This window comes from Amblyomma mixtum, chromosome 8 (genome assembly GCF_055824585.1).
Source record: "Amblyomma mixtum isolate Tamu chromosome 8, ASM5582458v1, whole genome shotgun sequence".
Taxonomy (NCBI): Eukaryota; Metazoa; Arthropoda; class Arachnida; order Ixodida; family Ixodidae; genus Amblyomma; species Amblyomma mixtum.
In genome coordinates, this window is record NC_143019.1 from 71972591 (window position 1) to 71992948 (window position 20358).

General features: G+C 49.9%; 1 protein-coding gene across 6 annotated transcripts in view; it reads left to right on the top strand.

The window, feature by feature from the left end:
• Positions 1-18805, top strand: part of LOC149332942 (uncharacterized) — an 85656-nt gene extending 66851 nt beyond the window's left edge. For 2 of the 6 annotated variants that reach the window (XM_089558495.1, XM_089558496.1), the window contains 3 exons: positions 10002-15105; positions 17130-17267; positions 18328-18805. In XM_089558495.1, the coding sequence (XP_089414621.1) occupies positions 13952-15105; positions 17130-17160 (1185 nt within the window). In that variant the 5' untranslated portion in view covers positions 10002-13951 and the 3' untranslated portion in view covers positions 17161-17267; positions 18328-18805. Of the gene's footprint in view, positions 1-1345; positions 15106-15174; positions 15234-17129; positions 17268-18327 lie in introns of those variants that run through there. The other 4 variants (XM_089558498.1, XM_089558499.1, XM_089558500.1 and 1 more) reach the window with 3 other exon arrangements.
• The last annotated feature ends 1553 nt before the right edge of the window (positions 18806-20358 follow it).

The following is a 20358-nucleotide window of genomic DNA, read 5'->3' on the forward strand; positions in this document are numbered from 1 at the left end:
GGTCGCCTTTTGCGACCATGGAATGTTGGCACGCTTCTTTGCATGTCGGTCCAGTACTTGGGATGGTCGCCTTTTGCGACCATGGAACGTTGGCACGCTTCTTTGCATGTCGGTCCAGTACTTGGGATGGTCGCCTTTTGCGACCATGGAACGTTGGCACGCTTCTTTGCATGTCGGTCCAGTACTTGGGATGGTCGCCTTTTGCCACGGGTTGTATTCTCCACTCTGTTTTCCATTTGCTGGAACAGCGAATCATATCCACGGCCTAGCAGGCACCCGTCCACACCCCTGTCCTTTTAGTATGGGGAATTCTTTTAAAACAATCTCAGCCAAGCTTCGGATAAATTCTCTTTTGGGCCATGAGCGTTTTGCCATCATTTGCCCAACAGTGCATTGTACAAGGTCCCGCCTTTCTTTTGGGCGAAGAAGTGGACCGCCTGGCCTCAGGCAGACTAGCACGTTTTCAGGAAAGCTGCCACTGTCAAGCTTAAAGCTGAAATCAACCTGAAGTGCAGCAGTCTCCCCTCCGGGGCTTGAAATACACACACTCTGTGTGCCTGAGGGGCCTGCAAGTGAAAGAAGTTTCTGGCAACGCATTAAATTTGCAGGACAACTCAAGGTACATTCCCTAGAAGCAACTAAATAATCCAGCAAAATGATGAGGCTGGTGTTGCCGTCTAAGAGTGGACACAAAACTGCACAAACTTATATCCTGATTTGGAGCCATCCATTCAGATTGAAATGATATAACATAGTTATCATAGGATTCAAACTCTACAGGGTCTTGAATATTTGGGGGCCGGGTTTTAAAAAATTAATATGTAAAATCTACTACCCCATTCGAGCTGAAATAATGTTCACAAAGTAGCGAAATGTGGTCTACGTTATCTGATAAGTGATTCAACTTCGGTACTTGCCTAGATTTTCCGGAATGGACGGAAAACTGCTCTCGGCGGCGTGCACATTTTTTGCAGAAGCGAGTCGAGGAGCTGCGTTGACATGGTGCACCATCTGTCGAGCGGCGAGGCGACCGCTATCTCCGGCAAGCGCGCCAACGGCCTTGCCGAGTTGCCTCGCCGCTCGACAGATGTCGCACCATGTCAACGCAGCTCCTCGACTCGCTTCTGCAAAAAATGTGCACGCCGCCGAGAGCAGTTTTCCGTCCATTCCAGAAAATCTAGGCAAGTACCGAAGTTGAATCACTTATCAGATAACGTAGACCACATTTCGCTACTTTGTGAACATTATTTCAGCTCGAATGGGGTAGTAGATTTTACATAGGAATTTTTTAAAACCCGGCCCCCAAATATTCAAGACCCTGTATATATTTACTGGTTGACCACTGTATAGCTTGAGATGAGCATCTTCTGCACGGCTTTCTTGTGCTGCTCGCAAGTTTCAAAATTGGGTCGCAACATTTTGTTCAGATATGCAGTCACGACCTGCACTGGCGATTTCATGGTGAGTGCATTATCCGTCCAAGTGGTGATGCCCCTGAAATGCTCCTCACAAGACTGTAGAGTGCTCATGACTGCATAGTTTGGATAGGGAAGGCTGTTGCCATTGCAAACATATTCCTTGAGCACAGTTAAATGTGCATGCTCGCTGCTGCTGGACCCCAAGAATGCGGCCTTGCACTGCTCACACGAGTTAACCGCTTTGATGATGCTTTTCATCAGAAAGCCACCAATGTGAAACAGGATGGCACAATCAGCTGATGATAGCGCCTCAATGAAAGGTATTTCCGCGTCGTCAATGTCTTCTACTTCGGCTTCGGTGTGCTCTTTCAGGCCTTTCGACAGCATGTCAACAAGGTATTGGCCATCGTCGACTTCATAGTTCGTTGTCGTTGGTGTGTGCAAAAACTGACTTACGCAAACAAGCTTCAATGCACACTTCATATCTATGCATTCGGAACCGGCTTCCTTATGCGTACGACAGAAAATAGGTTTTCAAGGCAGCCCCGCAGAATCCTGCTAGCATGTCGGCGCGGTGTCACGACTGCGGAGAAGGCCTAACTACACCAGTGCTAACCAATGCTAACAGCGCGGCGTCCCTGTCTTGAGCGTCAATGCTGCAACATCACACATACTTCCGACAGAATTCATTGTTTCATTATTAGGAAAGGAGAATTCCACTCACCGGTAGTGTTTGTTGAGGTTTTCAAGTTTTTGGCGAACTTGCTTCGCAGTGTACGGGCCTTCTCCCGCCGGCAGGCCCGAGTTCAGCGCGTCAACCATGACGCGATATATGCGCGCGTTGCGAGTGTTTGAGCGCAGCGTCGTCAGATGATCTTCCCAGATGCGTATCAACGCCTCTGTCGTCGCCACAGAACAGATAACACGCTTTGGGGAAGATGTTTCGCTGGGAGCCGAGCTGCAGGTGTCGGTAGCGTCGGACATGGTGGCGGCCATATTGCCAGTTCTAGGCTTGACTGAGGTGGCCAGCCTCAGTTTGCGGTAACCATGGTTGGCAGAATAACTGTGGTTATCTGATGACAATAGATTGGGTCTTGCCTAAACGGCGGGCGTAGAGAATGCAGTGTTCTGGATTCTGGGGTATCAAGTACTCCATGATTTCCTCCTGGGTCTCATCCACGTTTGGTGGTGAATGATACCTCGGACGTATGCGCCTGGTGGGGCCAAATAGGTGGCAACTGAGTAGCTTCTCGGACCCAGGATGATTTCCTGTAGCTTCGTGTAAGTGATGGCGCGGTCCCGGTTCGGGGTGCTAAAGGTGAGGGTGTTGTGAATGAAATTCACCCGAAGGCGGTCCTCTGCGCTATCGGAGTCGGTCAAACGAAGGCTTGAGGTGATTGCTCTGCGATGAGCGTTCTCGCCCCAGGCACGCAGATTGAGGCCCCCGCGAGGGCGAATGATGACTTTAAAGTCCTCAAGAGGGAGACGTGGCAGTGACAGTGCACCTCGAGGTAGCTGCTGGGATGCGGTATGCTGGGCGGACGCGGAAGGCGACTCCGTCAGTGGTGGCTTGGGAGTGCGTTTCGATGAAGAAGCGGTGGAGCCGCGTTCGTAGCAGCAGGCTACGTAGGTCCAGTCCGTGGATATGTAATCTTGAGGGGCTAGATCCTCCCCCTCCACGGTGACGACGTCCATGCTTGGCGAAGCACTGGGCCCGGCTGCGAAGCAGAGCCTATTGCCAGCGGTGGTAGGCTCAGCGAGGCTGGCGCTGGGCTCGGTGGAAACAAGTGTCCATGCAGGTCACAGAAACGAAGTGCCGGTCCCGAAATTGGGCTGGGCAGGTGCCGAGCACCTTCGTGAACTTCGGGAGACACAATAAAAGTCGGCGGAAGGTCAAAAGTCGGTCAAAATAGGAGAAATGGCCGGAGCCCATACGCACACGCGTCTGCACGCCAGGCCAGGAACGCCGACCTCAATATGACTTGCAACCTCAAGCAGCGTGGCCGGAGCGCTCCCCGGAAGCATGGTGGGGCCGACAAGCGACGAGCTTGAAAACAAAAGGGAAAGGATTTTGCTATTCCAGCATTCATTCTTCTCCCCTGCGTCGTCTGCTCTTGGCAGTACCATGGCGTTATCGTATCGCCGGCGCTTGCGTGACGAATGCAAGGCGCATGATGCAGTTGATTGTTTCCTTCCTTTTCTTATCATTTTATTTTAATTTATCAGTCGCAGTGAGTGTAGTTGTCTTCACTGTTTGTGCCGGTGTCGGAAGAGCTGAGCGCATTGCTGCTGCGAATATGGCTAGAGATCCGGAAAGCGAACGTTTACGGATTGTAGAACTTTCCATGAGGTCCTACACTCAGCGCAGAATTGCAGAGATTATGGGGCGGTCAACGCACACAGTAAACCGCATCGTGCAAGCGTATCGAAACGAAGGCCGCATTTCAGATGCTCCACATAAACGGCGCCCACAGGCAACAGAAGATGAAGTTTTGCTCGCGGCAGCTTACGCTAACCCGTTCGGCACCGCGCAAGAGTTCTCCGATGCTGCAGGGGTTTCTGCATCTATCTCAACTGTGAAGAGACTGTTGGCTGAAGGTGGTCTAAAGAGCCGGGTGGCCGTGCAGAAGCCACAGTTGACGCAGCAAAACAAAGCGGCCCGCCTCTAGTTCGCCAATGAGCACAGTGGCTGGAGTGTTGACGAGTGCAAAACGGTCGTTTTTTCAGATGAGTCGACATTCACCATCGTCTGGGACCAGACACGGCGGGTTTGGCGTCCTGACAATGCTCGCTATGACCAAGAATATATTCAGAATGTCGCTGCAAGTGGCAGGACAGCGGTCAATGTATGGGGAGCCATGTCGTGGGAAGGACTCGGTCCACTGGTCCGAATTGAAGGCACCCTGACCTGTGAAAAGTACAGCGAGATCTTGGACTATGCATTGATTCCGTATGTCTTGGATGGCTCGTTTCCCGACGGAAACTTTTTGTTTCAACAAGACCTATCCCCCATCCACACAGCAAGGCGGGTCAAGACATTGCTAGAAGAACGTGGTGTACCCCAGCTTCAATGGATCCCTAAAGGTGCGGACATGAATATTATTGATAAAGGCCGGATTTTTAGGCACTAAAAAGCACGTTTTAGGCGCCATAAATAGGCGGCTAAAATTGAATTTTAGGCACCTAACGGAGAAAAATAGGCACTATAAACTTTATCAAAAGTGCACACTGTTCCGAATTTCAGCGCGCAATATTTGCCGTAAAATAAAACAAAAACACAGCAGGAATGATTTCGGACCTTAAGCAAGATTCGAACATTAGAAGCCGTTTTCTTTTAAGGCTGTCGCTCAACTTTTCGTACAATACAAATGCTTCAGCAGAGCAAAATGAATGGCTACCAACCCTTTTAAAACACTTTAGTATACCTCGAAACAAACAATTCGCTTGTCGTGTACAAAAGTAGAAACAATGAACACTTTAAGAGAAGGCCATGCATTTAGAAATTGATTGAAGAGCGAAGAAACCATTTCGATTTAAGGATTGAGAGAATATGGCACGGTAGCGATGCCGGAAGAGTGGCCTTCATGCAACCATTAAATGAACATTGAGTCATTTACTCTATGGTTTGAGTGCACGAATACGTTTTCGTATGCAAGCACGACTGCCAGCTGACTAGTGTGGCCTGCTCCAACAAAATTACCGCCAAATGCCATTTGATGGAAGATTGCATGCGGCTGGGGCACGAGGAACGAAAATAAGGCAGGTTACCCAGGTGGAAATTTTAATCCGTTAAACTGTTTCCAGCAGGTTTATGGAACATTTTACTGTTGGTTTCAATTGGATCCAACTGGGAATTATTGGAGGAACCTGTAACTTACTCCGTATACTTTCCGAAATGTGGTGCCATCTGGTCAACTACCACTTTAACAGCCAAAGTCATCAAGAAGCTGCCATGATAAAATGGCAGAAAATAGGAAAATGTTGCTTCGATATTTTCGGCTGACGTGGTTGGTACTGTGTACGCATCCGGCGTAGGTGCAGTGTTCACCACAGCCAACTGACGAGGTCATCTAATGTTGCAACGTGTGTGTTGTACTCAAAACCGGAATGGATTCGAAAGCAAACAGAACCTGAAAGCAAAACCACAGCGTATTTCAGACCCCTTTTCTGTAAAATAGGGCATTTTTAGGCACCGACGTCGGAAATAGGCATTTATAGGCACTGACACCCAAAATAGGCATTTATAGGCACTATAAAAATAGTATTAAACATATTGTCAATACCTAATTCGTGCACATCTGTAAAAATGGTGCGCCTACGAAGCGTTGAAAAAAATAGGCATTTGCCTAAAATCCGGTCTCTAATTATTGAACATGTCTGAGGCCGAATGAAGAGCACGTTATGCAAACAAAGCCTCCACAGTGCATCCCGCGACGAGTTGTGGGTCGCCGTCCAAAGAGCGTGGAACGCCATCCGCGAGGACGCGAGCTGCGTTGAAGCCCTCTATGCCTCCCTTCCATCGAGGATGCCTGAAGTAATCAGCGCCAGTGGAGGGATGACCCGCTATTAAGTGTTTAGTTTCGGTTTTATTTCTTTTCTTCAAGCGACGGCCATCATTCTGCCTCATTTGTTTACATTTCCTGCGGCAAATAAAACTTTCGCTGACTGAATTGCAGGCCTTCCTACGACTGCTTGCTTCAGTAGCTCACTTCTTTAGTTTATAGCTACCTCACTGGCTTTGACATAAAACTGTCGGCCCCAGCATGAAACCACGCTTGTGCGAGGCTAGACGCGCCGGTGCCTGTGAGAAATGACGGCCTCAGATTCCGTTAAGCAGACGCGGGGGATGCACGCTGGAACAGCCGAATCCTTTCCACTTAGTTTTCAGGCGCGCCGCTTGTCGTCCCCACCGTGCTTCCGAAAAACGCTGCGGCCACACGCTCGCGGGTTGCAAGTCATATTGAGCGCAATAGTACTTGCATGTCTTGCGAAGCGTTCCGTAGCCCGGAGACAGCGGCATAGTCCTTGAAGCGAGACTTCCATGAAGACCAACTTGCAGGGTTGCAGAAATCGAACGCGTCTGTCGGCTGCAGAGTGAGGCATAGCCACTGGGCCTGCTGGGCGCTTTCCGGGAGCATCTTTTTGCCGTTGACGGTCGTTGAGAGCTGCTTTTAAGACTGGTTTTTCATGCTGATCCTACTTCTGACACCATGTTGCGTGGGCGTTCCCGTGCTGTCGTGCCGGGAGGCCGTGAGGAAGAAAAAGATAGCTAGGCAACCACTCCGCTCCAGGACCAAACACAAAGTGATTTATTACAAACCACCTAGCTGCGCTTCACTTAGAGGGCGCCACTATTAAATTCATAGGTGGCGACCCCAAGAATGGCTTGGGGCAGTAGTGGCATAGCCTCCTTTATACTCTGTGCCTGTCAACGCGCCGCGCGAACTATAGAGCGGCGCCGTCGGGTAAAGTTGCGCGGCGCCGCCGCTCCTGCCTCTGAGGGCGCCACTGACGTAGGTGTCGAGGCGCACTGGTGCGAATGCCGGCGCGAGGATGGGAGCGCTGTTATTCGCTCGCGGGATAACTGCTACTGAGCATGAATCGTACATATTCATTATATTTACTTGCAAGGCCAACATCTTCTAAGCATAACAAGTGATCACGTTAGTTGTTAGCCGGTAGCACCAACGCTATGACATGTTATGTTATGTGATGCAGTTTCAAGATATGTGGACATGGCTAGAAGAACCGCATGACTGCTCCGCTAGCGTCAATGGTAATAGAACAGTTACAATCCTAGTCGACGCTGCGCTAAGACAAAATTTAAGAAGAAAGGCACCAGCATTTATTTACACATTTCACAACAGCAGCTGTGCTGCAAGAGTAACTACTTTTACAGCTTCATTACTTTTCGTAAGAGTGGCTTCTGCCGAAACAGCGGCTTATACATTCTTGTCTGTTATTGAAGAGGCGTAGTTCACCAGCAGTGGTCTGATGAATCTAGTTGCCACAAGTAGAGAAAATGTTCACGCAGCCTAAGACAAAGAGTAATTCGTCAGATGGTAAAGCAGCCCACCACGGTCCTGTTCTCGGGTGAACTGCTCGAATGGGTTACTAGTAGGTGGCTTGGTTGTAAAGTAAACAACACTCCTCACATTCCATATGTACACTTATCACATGAGCGATGTAGCCACCTACATAGAACGTGACCGACAGCTGCAATGTAGGTAGAGAAGCAGGGACTTGCTGCACGTCTAAGCGTCCCAAGACTTCCAAAGCAGCCTCTGGAAGCTCATCACTCCTCCCATGTGCACATAGCCCTGCAGTCCTAAGTCCAGTGCTGTGGTGACTCTCATGATATAGTACGTTGCTGTGTTCAGATGTCGCGGCAATTCCCGTTCTCAAGACTTTTTCTAGTCCTGAGAATACTGACCGCTCGTCAATTTGGTCGTTGCATCCCAGTGACCTCCTCAGGGTTCCAAACAGCGCTTCAATTGGGTCACTGCTGAATTTCCGCGTTAGTACAAAACAGAACTTCTCCTCAGCTAACAGATAGCGAATGCAGCAAGCAGTCGAGTAAATAGTTAGCAGAAGGACCTCGTACGTTTCGGCTGTGAAAAAGGCACGAGGATAAGTTGCATCTTTCTTTAGTTGGGTCGATATATAGCGGAAATGTAACTTCCAGCCATTCCAGCCTAGAATAATTTTTTGTCGTCAAAGTGCCTGACGTCAGGGAAATTTTGTTTGATATGTTGGCACTTGTTGCTGGTGTTGTGCAGTAGTAATCATCGATGGATGCTCTTCATAAACAGTATTTTTGGTTCCGCATAGGCAAATGATGTATGGCAGCTCTGTCCTGCGTGCTCTTTCAAAAACTCCAGAACAGATGATAACGTCTGGAGAAAAAACTTGGACAGCTCGTTAGACGTTCATTTTTTTCAATATTGTTCGGAAAAACATGTTTTCTGGTTAGACTCCTCACAGGTTTTACAATCCAATCTTTCTTACGTCTCGTAGAGTTTCTTCAAGTGAGATGACGAAACCTCTCCTTTCTTTCCAAGGTCGCGTGCAAGAAACTGAGTGCGGATGGTTTTCAAGACGTGGCAATAATCAAAGCTTTAAAAAAGCACTGCAAAACAGCCCACATAACAACGACAGACCAACAGCACGTGGCTATCCGGGCTGCTGTGCAACACAGCGCACCCGGCACTCGCCTCGCGAGGGTGCCCCCAACGTCGGTGTCGCCATCTCTCGGCAGCCAGCGGCTTAACTTCTCGAGGGAGGAGGAGCGGCGACGACGGCTACGGAGCGCGGAGTTGCCAGGCACAGAAAGTATAAAGGAGGCTATGGTAGTGGTCACCAAGAACAGAAAGAACTTCTTGCAAGGTTTTGTCTTGCGGTTGGGCGGGCTTCACGAGATCCCGCAAGAGAGCATACGTTTTCTGTCCACAGCAACTAAAGAAGACTGACTTCTTTTTTTCTTCTGCGATGTCATTCGCGGTGAAAAAAGCTTTAAGGCGATCAACGTAGCAAGGCCACGCATCTCTCCCTCCTCCGTCGAACGCTTCGAGGCTGCCGAACATTGGCATGACGGAATTCTTGCGCGTTGAACTCGTCAGAACAACAAAGAACTCGCGTGCGCAGAAGGGGCGGAGGAAAGACGAACTTGAACTTAAATTTTTCTCCTCGTCGCCACTTGTAACGAGTTAGTGGACCGAGCAATGCCGACAGGCGGACCGGCTCGGCGGTCGCCGTCAACGGCTAGGCTCCAAGAAACGGACGATGATGCACCGCGCTCCACTGCGCAACGAACAACCGCTCCTAGAGCCGTGTCCTCTTTATTATCTTGCTGCCTCGCAAGGTCTATCGCGTCGGCACCGGGTGGCACCACGAAACAAACACGAAACCGAAACTGTAACAGTGACCACGTTCGATGAAGAGAGTTGTGAAAAGTACGATAGCCCGCTAGCTTGGAGGTGGACCCCGCCTCTTGGAGGGCAATTATTTCTGGACGATCTCTGTGTTGCAGAAACTGTTGGAGGAGAGCGCGTTTACGGGTGAAGCCCCGATAGTTCCACTGCCAGAGGGTGAGACGGGTGGACGTGTTATTGCGAGCCATGTTGGTTGAAGCGTTGCTCTAAGAGCTGTATGCGCGTTCCGACCTGCATGAAGCGGGCATCATGACCTATCGATGGCCTATGTGAGGCTCTGAAGCTGCGTGAGGACTTGGGTAGAGAACTGTTGAAAAGTGTTATTGATAGAGTCTTAAATGTTAGCCATGCGTCTGTCGAGGCGCCTGTCTAATGAAGGCGAGATTGTGCAAGTTTTGCGTTTGGGTGGAGGAGGCTCTTGCATTGAATCGTCCTCCTCGGGGGCAGTGGAAGTGGTGGAGTGGGTTGGGTAGCTGGTGCGTTGGTAGTTGTCTGTGCGGCCTGTAATGCTGAGTTAAGATTTGAAATTTCTAGTGCTTGCTGTTGTATGAGAGCTTTAAATTCATCTATTTCACATGAGGGAGAGGTGGTGGTTGTTGTGATGGTGGTTGAGAGGCTCAATCTACCCAGCCTACCTTGCCGTCTTGTTCAGGGTGTCGCTGCCGGGAGCCCTGGAGCGGGATGGTCGGGATCTGGACCTGGAGGGTGACTCTTGGCGCCTAGTCCGGCTCCTGGCGTGTCCTCGATCCTAGGAATGGCGGGAGGGCAGCCGAGGAAAGGAGCGGGATCTGCTCTTGGAGCTGCCCCGGGACTGTTTCTGCTCCTGGTGCAGGTCGAGGCGGCTCTTGCGTTGCGTCTCTGTCTTAGCTTCCTCCTCGGACTTGCGAATATCCTCCCAGCGGCGTTTGTTCACAGTGTATGGTGTACGGTAACTTTCTTTGTAATCCTTGTCTCCCGTGGGATGTGCGTCCCCGCAGAGGCGGCACCGAGGTTCACAGGCGTGGCCTGCAGCGGGTTTTAGCGTCCCGCACGTTCTGCAGCGTTGATTTGTTGAGTTGGCGCACACATCGGCCCGATGTCCGGGCTCACCGCATGCGTGGCAAACTTCGTAGCGTTTCTTGTCAAGATAGCACCGAAAGGGCACGTCATCGTAGTAGATCCATTTTAAGATGCGTTCGTCTTGGAAAGTCAGTAGAATAGACGCTTTCTTGCCCATTCTACGAAGTTGGAATATTGGAGGGTTGCGTGGGTCGTCAAAGTTTGCGTGGAGGTCCGCTGTTGTATACTCGAGGTCGATACCGTGCACCACTCCTCACCCGCAGGTTTCCGGAGCCGCCGCGTACACAGAGACTTGGTACATCTTGTTGATGTGGAGAGTCTTGATATTCAGGAAGTGATGAGCATGTTCCTTACTTGCTGTGCTGACGATGACGTGTTCTGCTTGTCGTTAACAAGGATTTGGTCGAGGCCCTTGCCGTCGGTGTAGCGTAGTCCGGCTGCTGCCTTTACCGCGACAAAAAGCCGGGGAGCTGATGGCTTTGAAATTCTTGTGGGGTGATATCCGCGATATGGCACGGAGAGCATGCCCTGTGCTATGAGGAACCTATACTATAGTCTGTGCCGGTGGCGGCGGCGGCCGTCTCGGCTGAGGTTAGGCTTAGCGAGACGGGCAGGCGAGGTTAGATGAAAAGCGCCGAGAAAGTAGAAAATACTCCAGTTCTTGCCTTGAAAGTGGTATCGATCGATGTTGGAGCACTTCCGATGTCATTTCTGATGCTTGAAACGTTGATCCAAGCGAAATTTTCGGCCAGCCAACGTACTTTGACAGGAGCCCATGTGAGCCAACTTACTCCTTGACTGAACGCCGCGTTCCTCCATTAGGCTGGGAAAGTTGTGGGTTTGGAGCAGGTGTCAGCGCAGGGGCCTCGGGTACCACAGCAGCGAGTAGTTTCCCCTGTGCTTCTATAGCTTTGCTCAGAATCTGAAATTGTTGTGTGACTTGTGAGCCGATTGTGCGGAGTGAGCATTCGATGTGTGCTTCTAAAGCCTCGACGCGATTTTGACTGAGGTCGCAGGTTTCCTCGACTTTGACAAAACGCGCCTGCCAACCCTCCGCGGGTGAGTCAATGTCGGACGTTGCTTTGCGTTTTTGTGCGGATCGGTTGGGGGCAGCGATAGCCATAGGTACTGTTTCAGGTGATCCCTGCTGATACGGGGGAGACGGAGTGATTGTGGCCGTTGGCTTTTCGAGAGCCTCTACTCTGAGTATCTGTTGTTGGATGACTGCTGTCAGTTCCGTAATTGCTTTGTGTGTGTTAGAGTAGTGGGAGTCCCTCTGTGCGTACTCACCGGTTCTTGACGTTCTCGTAGATCGGGTAGAGATGGTAGTAGCCCAGGTGGCTGTTGCAGAGGATGAGAAGAGGCCCGCGTCTGCTGGACGACTGCAGGCGGGCCGGGTATGGTCCCGGAGGTATCCTGAGACCCCATCCGTGGAGCGGGAGACTTGAGCGGTGGAAAAGAACTCGAGCGGTCTCGGGGCTGCCGCTGCTGGCTATCGGAGCGTTGCCGGTTCCATCGGCTGGTGTGCTGGAGCGTGACCCGCTTGGCGGTCTCTTGGGACGTCGCGAGTTTATCTGCCTCAGCATTTTGGATTTTGTCCCACTTCCTGCGTTTGACTTCGTAAGCAGTCCTGAAGATTTCCTTGCAGCGACTATCGCCCGTGAGATGTTTCTTGCCGCACAGGCGGCAGATTGTTTGCACGTGTGGTCGTTGGTAGGATTGGATAGTCCGCAACCTCTGCATTTGGTGGTTGTGCTTGCGCAAACGTCGACTCAATGACCGAGCTTGCCACAGCGATAGCGCACCTCGTATTTGTTCTTGCATAAGTTGCACCTGTGGCGACTATTGCAAAAGTAGACCCAGGTAGGCACTTGGGGCTGAGTGAACGTGATGAGTACAGCGGTGGCGTTCCCGAGCCGCCGAAAGTCCACAATGGGTGGGTTACGGTTGTCTTGTAACTCTGCTTGAATTGTATTTCGATCCAGCCGGAGATCGACGCCGCGAATCGCACCGCGGCTCGAACTATCCTCTGGAGCGCAGTAGACTGATATCTCATACGCCTTGTTGTCGACGGTGATCTCTTTGAGTTGCATGGCCCGTTAAGCTCTTTCGACGACTGGGGTGTTGTACGCGAAAGTATTCTTAGTCAGGTTAGCTTGTATTAGGTCTTCGTGACGAACAGCGTCCCTGGTGAAGTGAGCAGCCGTGCAGATCGCTTCCAGTAGGTTGTAATTTTGGAGCGTAGCAGTCCGCAGCGTGGGCGCACAATCAACTTAAGAGCGTTGCTGGGTAAGCGAGGCTGGTTCGAAGCTACAGATTTCTTGGCTAGTAGGCGTCCTCGCTGCCGAGGCGCGAGTTCAGCTGCCATCTTTTTCGCATGCAGCTCATTGTTGATTTGGGAATCGGGCACGGATGGCCCTGATGTTGTTCGCGCTTCCCGGACCTTGTTAACTTTAGTCAACCAATCACTGGCTGCCAATTCTTTTCGAGAAATTGGGATGCCTTCTACGGTGAACCTCATGGCGAAGCACGGTCCACGGTGCGGCCCAGCTGGCGAACGCTGCTGCGACGCAGGTGGCGAACGCCACTGCGACGCGGAGCTCTGTATTCTTCGGCGCTGCGCGGTAGGCCTAGCGAGGCATCTGGCTTGGTCGCGGTGAAAAGATGACCTAAAATGGTCCAAACTCGTCGTACGTACTTCTGGTTGGTGTCCCAGGATTCGGCTCGTCTTCAGGAAACCGGTGATCTGGATGAAATTATGCTAGGATCTCAATGTCTGGAGTGAAGGCACGAAATCAGCGGAGCTCGGAGTTCGTACCCCCCCCCCCCGCGAGTGCCGAGGCCTTCTCCTAGTCTAGGTGGTTCTGCCCCGGACCCCCGGGCCCTAGTCTTAGGTTGAGGCCCACGGGGGAGCAAGCTACCACCCTTTCGATAAATAAAGTTGATTGACAGACTGACTGATTCTGCCGAGTGTTTTTATTTTTTCTTTCTCTATGTCTTGGCTGCTGTTTGGGTGTCGCCAGGCGTTCGTTCCCTCCCGTCTAGGTGTGGCCCCCACAGGCTTCCGCTCCGGTTCCGCGGGCCACAATGCTTTCCCCGTCTACGGAACGAGGGCCGTGGACGCAAGCACCGGGAACGCCGACGCTGCCAGTTTGCCCTTGTGGAACCTTTGTCTACGCCATAAAGACAACAAACCACTGACGCCGAGCTACAGGTGACGCGGCAGCTGGACATCTGCCACATCCTCTGATCCGGCCGCGACCGCTCTCCGAGGTCGCAGGCAGCGGGAGCGGTTGCACGCCACGTCGGCTCTGCCAATGATCGCTGTTATTTGCGGTCCTCGACTCTTTCCCGAAGAAAGCTTGGCACCATCGTCTCCGGCAACCTAAGTGGCATCCGTGGATACCACATTTTCCAAGGTGCGCTGAATTTTGTTCCACATTCAGTGCTTTGAAGACCTCGCCCCACCTCTGCGGCGCTAAGCCTAACGGTGGCAAGGCCTGCACCAGCTGCGTTCGGGGTTTCCTCTGCGATTCCCCGGCTATGGCGGTCCAAGGCAAAGTCACTGGATACGATCCCACCTCCATAGGGATCGTTAACATGGAAACCGTCCAACATGAGGAGCCTCTTCCCAGTGAGGAGGAATACCTCCAAGACATGGTCCGCGTTTGGCGCGGACGCAAGGAGACTAAGGCCTCCAGGAACGCCAACACGGACGCCAGCCAGCAATGGGTGGCGGGACGCTCTGCACATGTGCAGGGCGAGAACGCGCAACATGTAGCTGTGCAGCAAGCAAAGCAGCCTCGGTGGCGGCCGCAACACACGCCCCGCATTGGGAAAGATGAAATCATTGTGGTGCTTAAGCCGCGAGACACCATCGACCTGAAGGCTACCTTAGGTCCTGGACAAGCCGGCGCTGCCGTTCGCAGCATCCTCGGGGACGCCACAAGTGTGGGGCTTGCAGTGTGGCCCGTGTGGGAGCAAAATATTCTCGTGTGCACACTGCAATCAGTTGAAGCTGTGGAGAAGCTGCTCCGGGACGTCATGCTGCCGGTCGGAGGCCGCAAGCTGCTATTCCGGGGCCACCCTAAGCTCTCTGGCGAATTCTGCAAGGGCGTCATCACCGTCTCCCCGGACGAGACGTCTGAGAGTGTCAAGAAAAAGCTCAGTGAGGACCCCAACGTAGTATCCGTGCGCAAACTCGGCAAAACGCAGGTTGCTGTGGTCACCTTTGCGGGGACAAGGGTGCCGCGGACCATGCTTTATAGTTGCGAGCGTCTCCCCGTCCGCTTCTATAAGAAAACGATCCCTGCCTGCCCTCGCTGTGGCACGTTGGGGCATCAGGCTGACGCCTGCCCGCGGCCGCAGCCTGGACGCTGTGAACGCTGCGGGGCTCAGGTTGCTGCTGCTCCTGACGGTGGCCCAGCTGAACATCAGTGCTCCCCGTGCTGCCTCATCTGCGGAGGCAGCCATCCCACTGGGGCGCCTGGCTGCGCGGGCAAGTACCGCAAGGTCATCAAGCCGGGACCCCCACCCGCCCCACAGCAGAAGCAGACGCCGGGACCCAAAAAGACCCAGACGCCCAAGGCCGGACCAAAGCAGGCTCCGGGACCCAAGCCCGAACCCAAGAAGGCCCAGTCCGGGCCGCCAAAATTTGTGAAGTCCGGGAACCCGACGAGGCCACCGGAGTGGAAGTGGTAAGTCCGATTAGTTTAATCTGGAGCACAGTCTTCTCGCGTAATTTTGGGCCTTCCTTTGCTGTGCAGATTTTGGATGCGTAGCTGCAGTCAAACTGGCTAGGAGCCGGTGGGAAAAGGCAAGAAACGTGAGTTGGTTCCGTTTTTTCTTTCCTTTAGCCGACTGACGTTCGCCTGGAGTATCTCCTTTGTTACAATCTTTAGCCTATTTAGGTCCGTTGTACATGTGCATGGTTTTAGCAGTAATGCAACTCGACTGTATGTTTTATGCTTAGTGGCAGTTGTGTTGTCCGCTGTTAAGCCTGTTTTGAGCATTGCTTTCGCTTCTTTATATGTGGTACACCTTTTTCAGCATTAGTAAATTTCAGGTTCTTCTACTCTCCTTGCACCAGGGGTGCCCCGCCAGAGACGGTTGGTTTAACTCTCAAGACTGAAACTTCATCTTCGCACCAGAGGTGCCCCCGTCAGAGACGGTCTCAAGATGTGTTGACACGCAGGGATAAAAAAGGGAATAACTGAAGATTTATATACAAATATTTACAGAATATACAAGTTAGATACAACGGCAAAAAGACAAACAACCAAAAGGCGGAACTGGCTAATACTAGGGGAGGCCCCTACTCGGCGTAGCCGAAGATGCGTAGCATCTCACCTTAGCCCAGAACTTCGCTTCCGGCTCCGGGGCCCAGTTTTAAAGCCCTAAAGGCCCGGCCCACATTCCGTAGCTCCCAATCATGTTGCGGTCTTAACATCATTGGTTCATCCAGGGCATGGCCAGCCCGCCAGCTTCCGTAAGGTAGAGCACTCCCTCCACCACAAAATAAAAACAAACACAAATAGACATTCGTGCCAGCACGTGCGCGAATCGGTACCGCGGGGCGGGGTGGACACCCGTACTTCTTGGCGCGTTCGCGGGCGGCCGCGTTCCAAATAGGAGACGCTTCGCTTTGAGCGCCCCCAGCCGCGTTCCGATGACCCCGCGTACACTACCGATCCCTTACAGCATTTGTTTCCTTTTGTGCATAACACTTCTCAAAATGTAAAATATTCTGCAAAATGATCTGTTCCTCTTCATGTACTGGAGATGCATTCCTTAAAAACCGCGCATGCTTTCTTTGCAGGTCCGAGAACTTGTGCAGCTTGGGGGGGGGGGGATTCAAATGTCGCTGGTATATGTAGTAAGCGATCAGCTGGCAGCAAAGTTCTCTTGGGTTGGGAGGAAAAACAAGCTGGAATTTTCAGCCGTGAAGATGTTCAATGCAAATATAAGTAAGCCAAAGACTACTGCCTGCTTAAAAATTTCAGCGGGGGTGCAGAGCCAGTTGCAGAAAATTGAATTTTGGTGGCCTGTAGCAACAGCAAATGTTGTACCTCTCTCCTCATTGTAAGAATGAAACTTGGAGAAAAAAAGACATTTATCCCCTTTTATTTACAATTTTTTTTTCTGCTGGACACATGAGCATGAAAAGGATTTTTGCAAACCAGTTCAGTGCTTGCCTCTTGCAGTGATAGCTATATAAGGAACTTGCTAACTGGTGTTGCATTAACCTCTGTTCAACTTCTGGCCAAATAGAAAGTTATGCAGGTAGACCTCAGTGATAAGGGCCATGGAGGCTCTCTGAAAAACATTTCATATGTAGTCATGTGATTCATTTGAGTTGTCATTGATACTTTGCCCTGCATAATCCTGAATAGAGTTTTCATTCCTCTTTGTAAGGTTTGTGTCTAGTGGAAGGACATAAGTATCCTTATGTTATAAGTAAGTGCACTTCTATTGGAGCTATTTTGTGCTGTTATAAGTGGGTTTAGTGGTTTGAGTTACTTTGATAACGAATTCTTATAGCATTACTGTTTTAAGAGCCGCCAACTGTATATACTCAATTTTATTATAATATGTGTATTCTTTCTTAAAAAAACTTTTTTGCTAATATCGTAATTTGTCGCTAGCAGTGCTTTAGTGTGTGGCGAATGCTATCACACACTATAAATACAAAATTTTAACAACTTGTGGTTTTTATTTTCAGCTGCTGCAGGGGAGTTTCCACAAGGAAGTAGGGCCAGCGTCGAGGAGTCAATAAAATCATGGCTGAGACATGCGCCTGAAAGGCTTTCCGGAAGTCAAAGACGGAAGAAATCAGAATCTTCTGCCGACCAATCTGAAGGTGTGTTTTGTGCAAACCATAATCATTAGCAGCCATAATTTGCTTGACTGATCAAACCCAGCCCCACTTGCTATTGTAGCCTGCTTATACTTTAAGATGTCAACCTTTACTTTTGTGATCAAAAAAGAAGGAAGCTATTTTTGTGCATTGCTCCACTACAGTTCTACAATGGAAGTTTCTATTAAAAGCTTTGAACCTTATGAAGTTGTTAAAAAAGTATGTTTACAGTTCACGTCAGTCAAAGTGTGTGTATATATATAGCTTGAGCATTCTTCAAGAATACCTGGCTCTGTGAGTACGCATGGACATTATTGGTGCCTTGGCAAATTCTTTATACTTAGTTCTTTTTATTCTCTTCCAGGAAAAAGTTGTGTTAGTCTTCAAAAATTATAATCCCCCTCCCCTGCATAGTCTCGTAACATAGCATCCTTACTAGCTCGTATGTACAGTTGTGCCTTGTTAATGGTTATATGGACACTTCGGCTGCTGACAAAAGGTGTATGTAGTGACTCATTCATTACAATGAACCGTGAAGAAAAACACTATGGTTACGGTCTGCTTCCGTGCATAGTGGCGGGCTGTGAAGTGGGAATCGGATAATCTTGGAAGCTTATGATTGTAATCACTAACTCTTTTAAGTAATGCCGTGTAGGTTTAAGCCCGTTTGAAGTGCCTAGAGGCTGCGGGCTCATCTTGTCTCGCTTATTGAAATTTTAATGAAAGTCAGAGGCGTCAGAATTAATGCGCATATAATTTATGATGGTTATTTTTTGCTTAGGTAACAAAAAAAATCTAATAAAGGATTAATTCCTTTTCTCAGAGAAATAGTGTCTTGTAGTCGCCAATGTGGGCAGAGCTGCACTGTGAACTCAAAGTTGTATCCAACCATCTGTGGCTGAGTATCTGTGGCTGTTGGCTTCTCTCATAGAGAGAATATTTTTATTTTGAAGCACGTGTTGCTTATGCACATTCTGGCACAAAGGACACGACAACCTCTCGTAATCTAAAGATGCATGATCTTCATGGAATTTGCCATCTTGTCTGCTTCGCTTCCTATTAGATGCCGCTAAAGTTTGAGGAGCTGACACCAGAGCAGCAGCAGGTTGTTCTAGTCAGAAGAAGCCTCCGGAGGTGGTTGTGATCCAGCAAGAGCTGGAAGACAACTTTGACAGACATCGGTACCTCAAGTACATCAAGAAGAAATAGCCGTGTGCACCTTTTTTTCTGATGTATGCTACATTTAGATGACATCCTTCATGAAGCAACCTACTGCAGTGCATTCTCCTTATTATCGTCACAGACTACAGCGCCGCGAAAGCCTGGATATCAGACACTTTTATTGTTGACTGTGAGTCACATTGGAGGTGTCGTTGAGCAAGGTGGTACTGCACTCAGGGACAAAGGACAAGTCAAAAGTCTGCACGGTGATGTCCTTTTTGTTTTGTTCTGCCTTCCTGAGCAAAGCTTGAACCATGTTGGCCAGTGCTAGCAGTAGAATTATGTACTGGGAAAATAAATGCTGTTGGTGCTTGTGTTTACAGAGCACTTTCTTGCTTTGTTATGCAGAGAATGGTAGTCCTTCAGGGCTGTGTATCTCTGGCAGTTGTGCTGCTTGGCTCATTCTAATTAGTGACACTACCATTAGGGTTTTTATTTAGTTATTTATTTAACTCCAGAAATGCAATTTTGCATTATAGTGAACTGTGATAGGGTAACAAAAATAATAGGATAGGTATAACACATGGCTATTATATGCACAATTTCCAAAATAAGAAATGAGTGCCTTTCCATACATGTACTGAAGAAATATAGAGAAGGCGAACAGTAACTGATTGAAACACTGGGCACGAACCCAGCATAAAACATTGCTTGGAACAGTGCACCACATAACGTTTTTCAAAAGCAGTACGGCTCCCAACAAACAGAACAGTAAAAAAAATTATGTACTTTTTAGATACATGATGTGGCTGTAAAAAACAAACCATGAAATATGCACGCTACAACAGGCCGTTCTTAGAAACAAAGCTATTAGTAACTAAGTACTTAAAGCGTATTGCCTTTAAAACATCTACTTTAGAAACCAGGCCCTTGGCTGAAAGCCTCTGAGGCCACCTTTATATTGTGGGAGCAGCTTTGCTATCCTGATGCCGTCCCGTGAGCTTAATGCGAAACCATATCCCATAGGTGCACTCTAGCAGCAGAGAGAGAACTCCTGCTGTGCATGGAAGCCAGTTTTTTATGTTCAGATCGGGACAGTTTTCCAGAGTGCTGTGGTTCATTGTGTGTCAGTGACACCTACAGGACATTTCTTTTTGATCAAAAGAGGCGCATAGATGCAGTCTGCAGTGTTTCAGCAATACTTACTATTGGCCCCTTGGTCAAGAAAGCTCTATTTCTGAGTGTGTAAACTTAATGACTCGCATCCCACCAGCTGTCAGTTTGTGTACTGTTGAATGCCACTGGCACTCTTCCAGCAGACAGCAGATGCAGAAACATGCTATGTGTTCAAGGCATGTTTCCGGATCTGCTGTCTGCTGGAAAGAGCCAGTGGCATTCAACAGTGCACCAACTGACAGCCGGTGGGATGCGAGTCATTAAGTTTACACACTCAGTAATTAACTTTCTTGACCAAGGGGCCAATAGTAGGTATTGCTGAAACACTGCAGACTGCATCAATACGCCTCTTTTGATCAAAAATAAATGTCCTGTGGACGTCTGCCAGTTGGAAAGTTTGGTCCGTGGGGTAGTGTTCGGACGTCCCGCATGCGACGGCCGTGTTCTGACATTCTCTGAACGTCCCTTGCACAAGCGATAATTTTCCACCGGACGTCCTGTAGCCGTTTAAAAAAGGCACGTCAGTTTCCGGACGTTTGACGGACGTCCGAAAATACGATTTTGGCGTCCATGGGGCTCTCACTGAACTGCCATTTTCTTTGCGCCGGACGTCCATCAGACAACCTATGTACATCCGTCGGACATTTGCGGACCTCTACAAATGTCCAGCGGACGTTCAAACATACGTTGCCATGGCATCCGTTGGATGTTCGATGGCTTTTCGTGGTCCAATGGGTAGCGACTAGGGAGGGCGGAA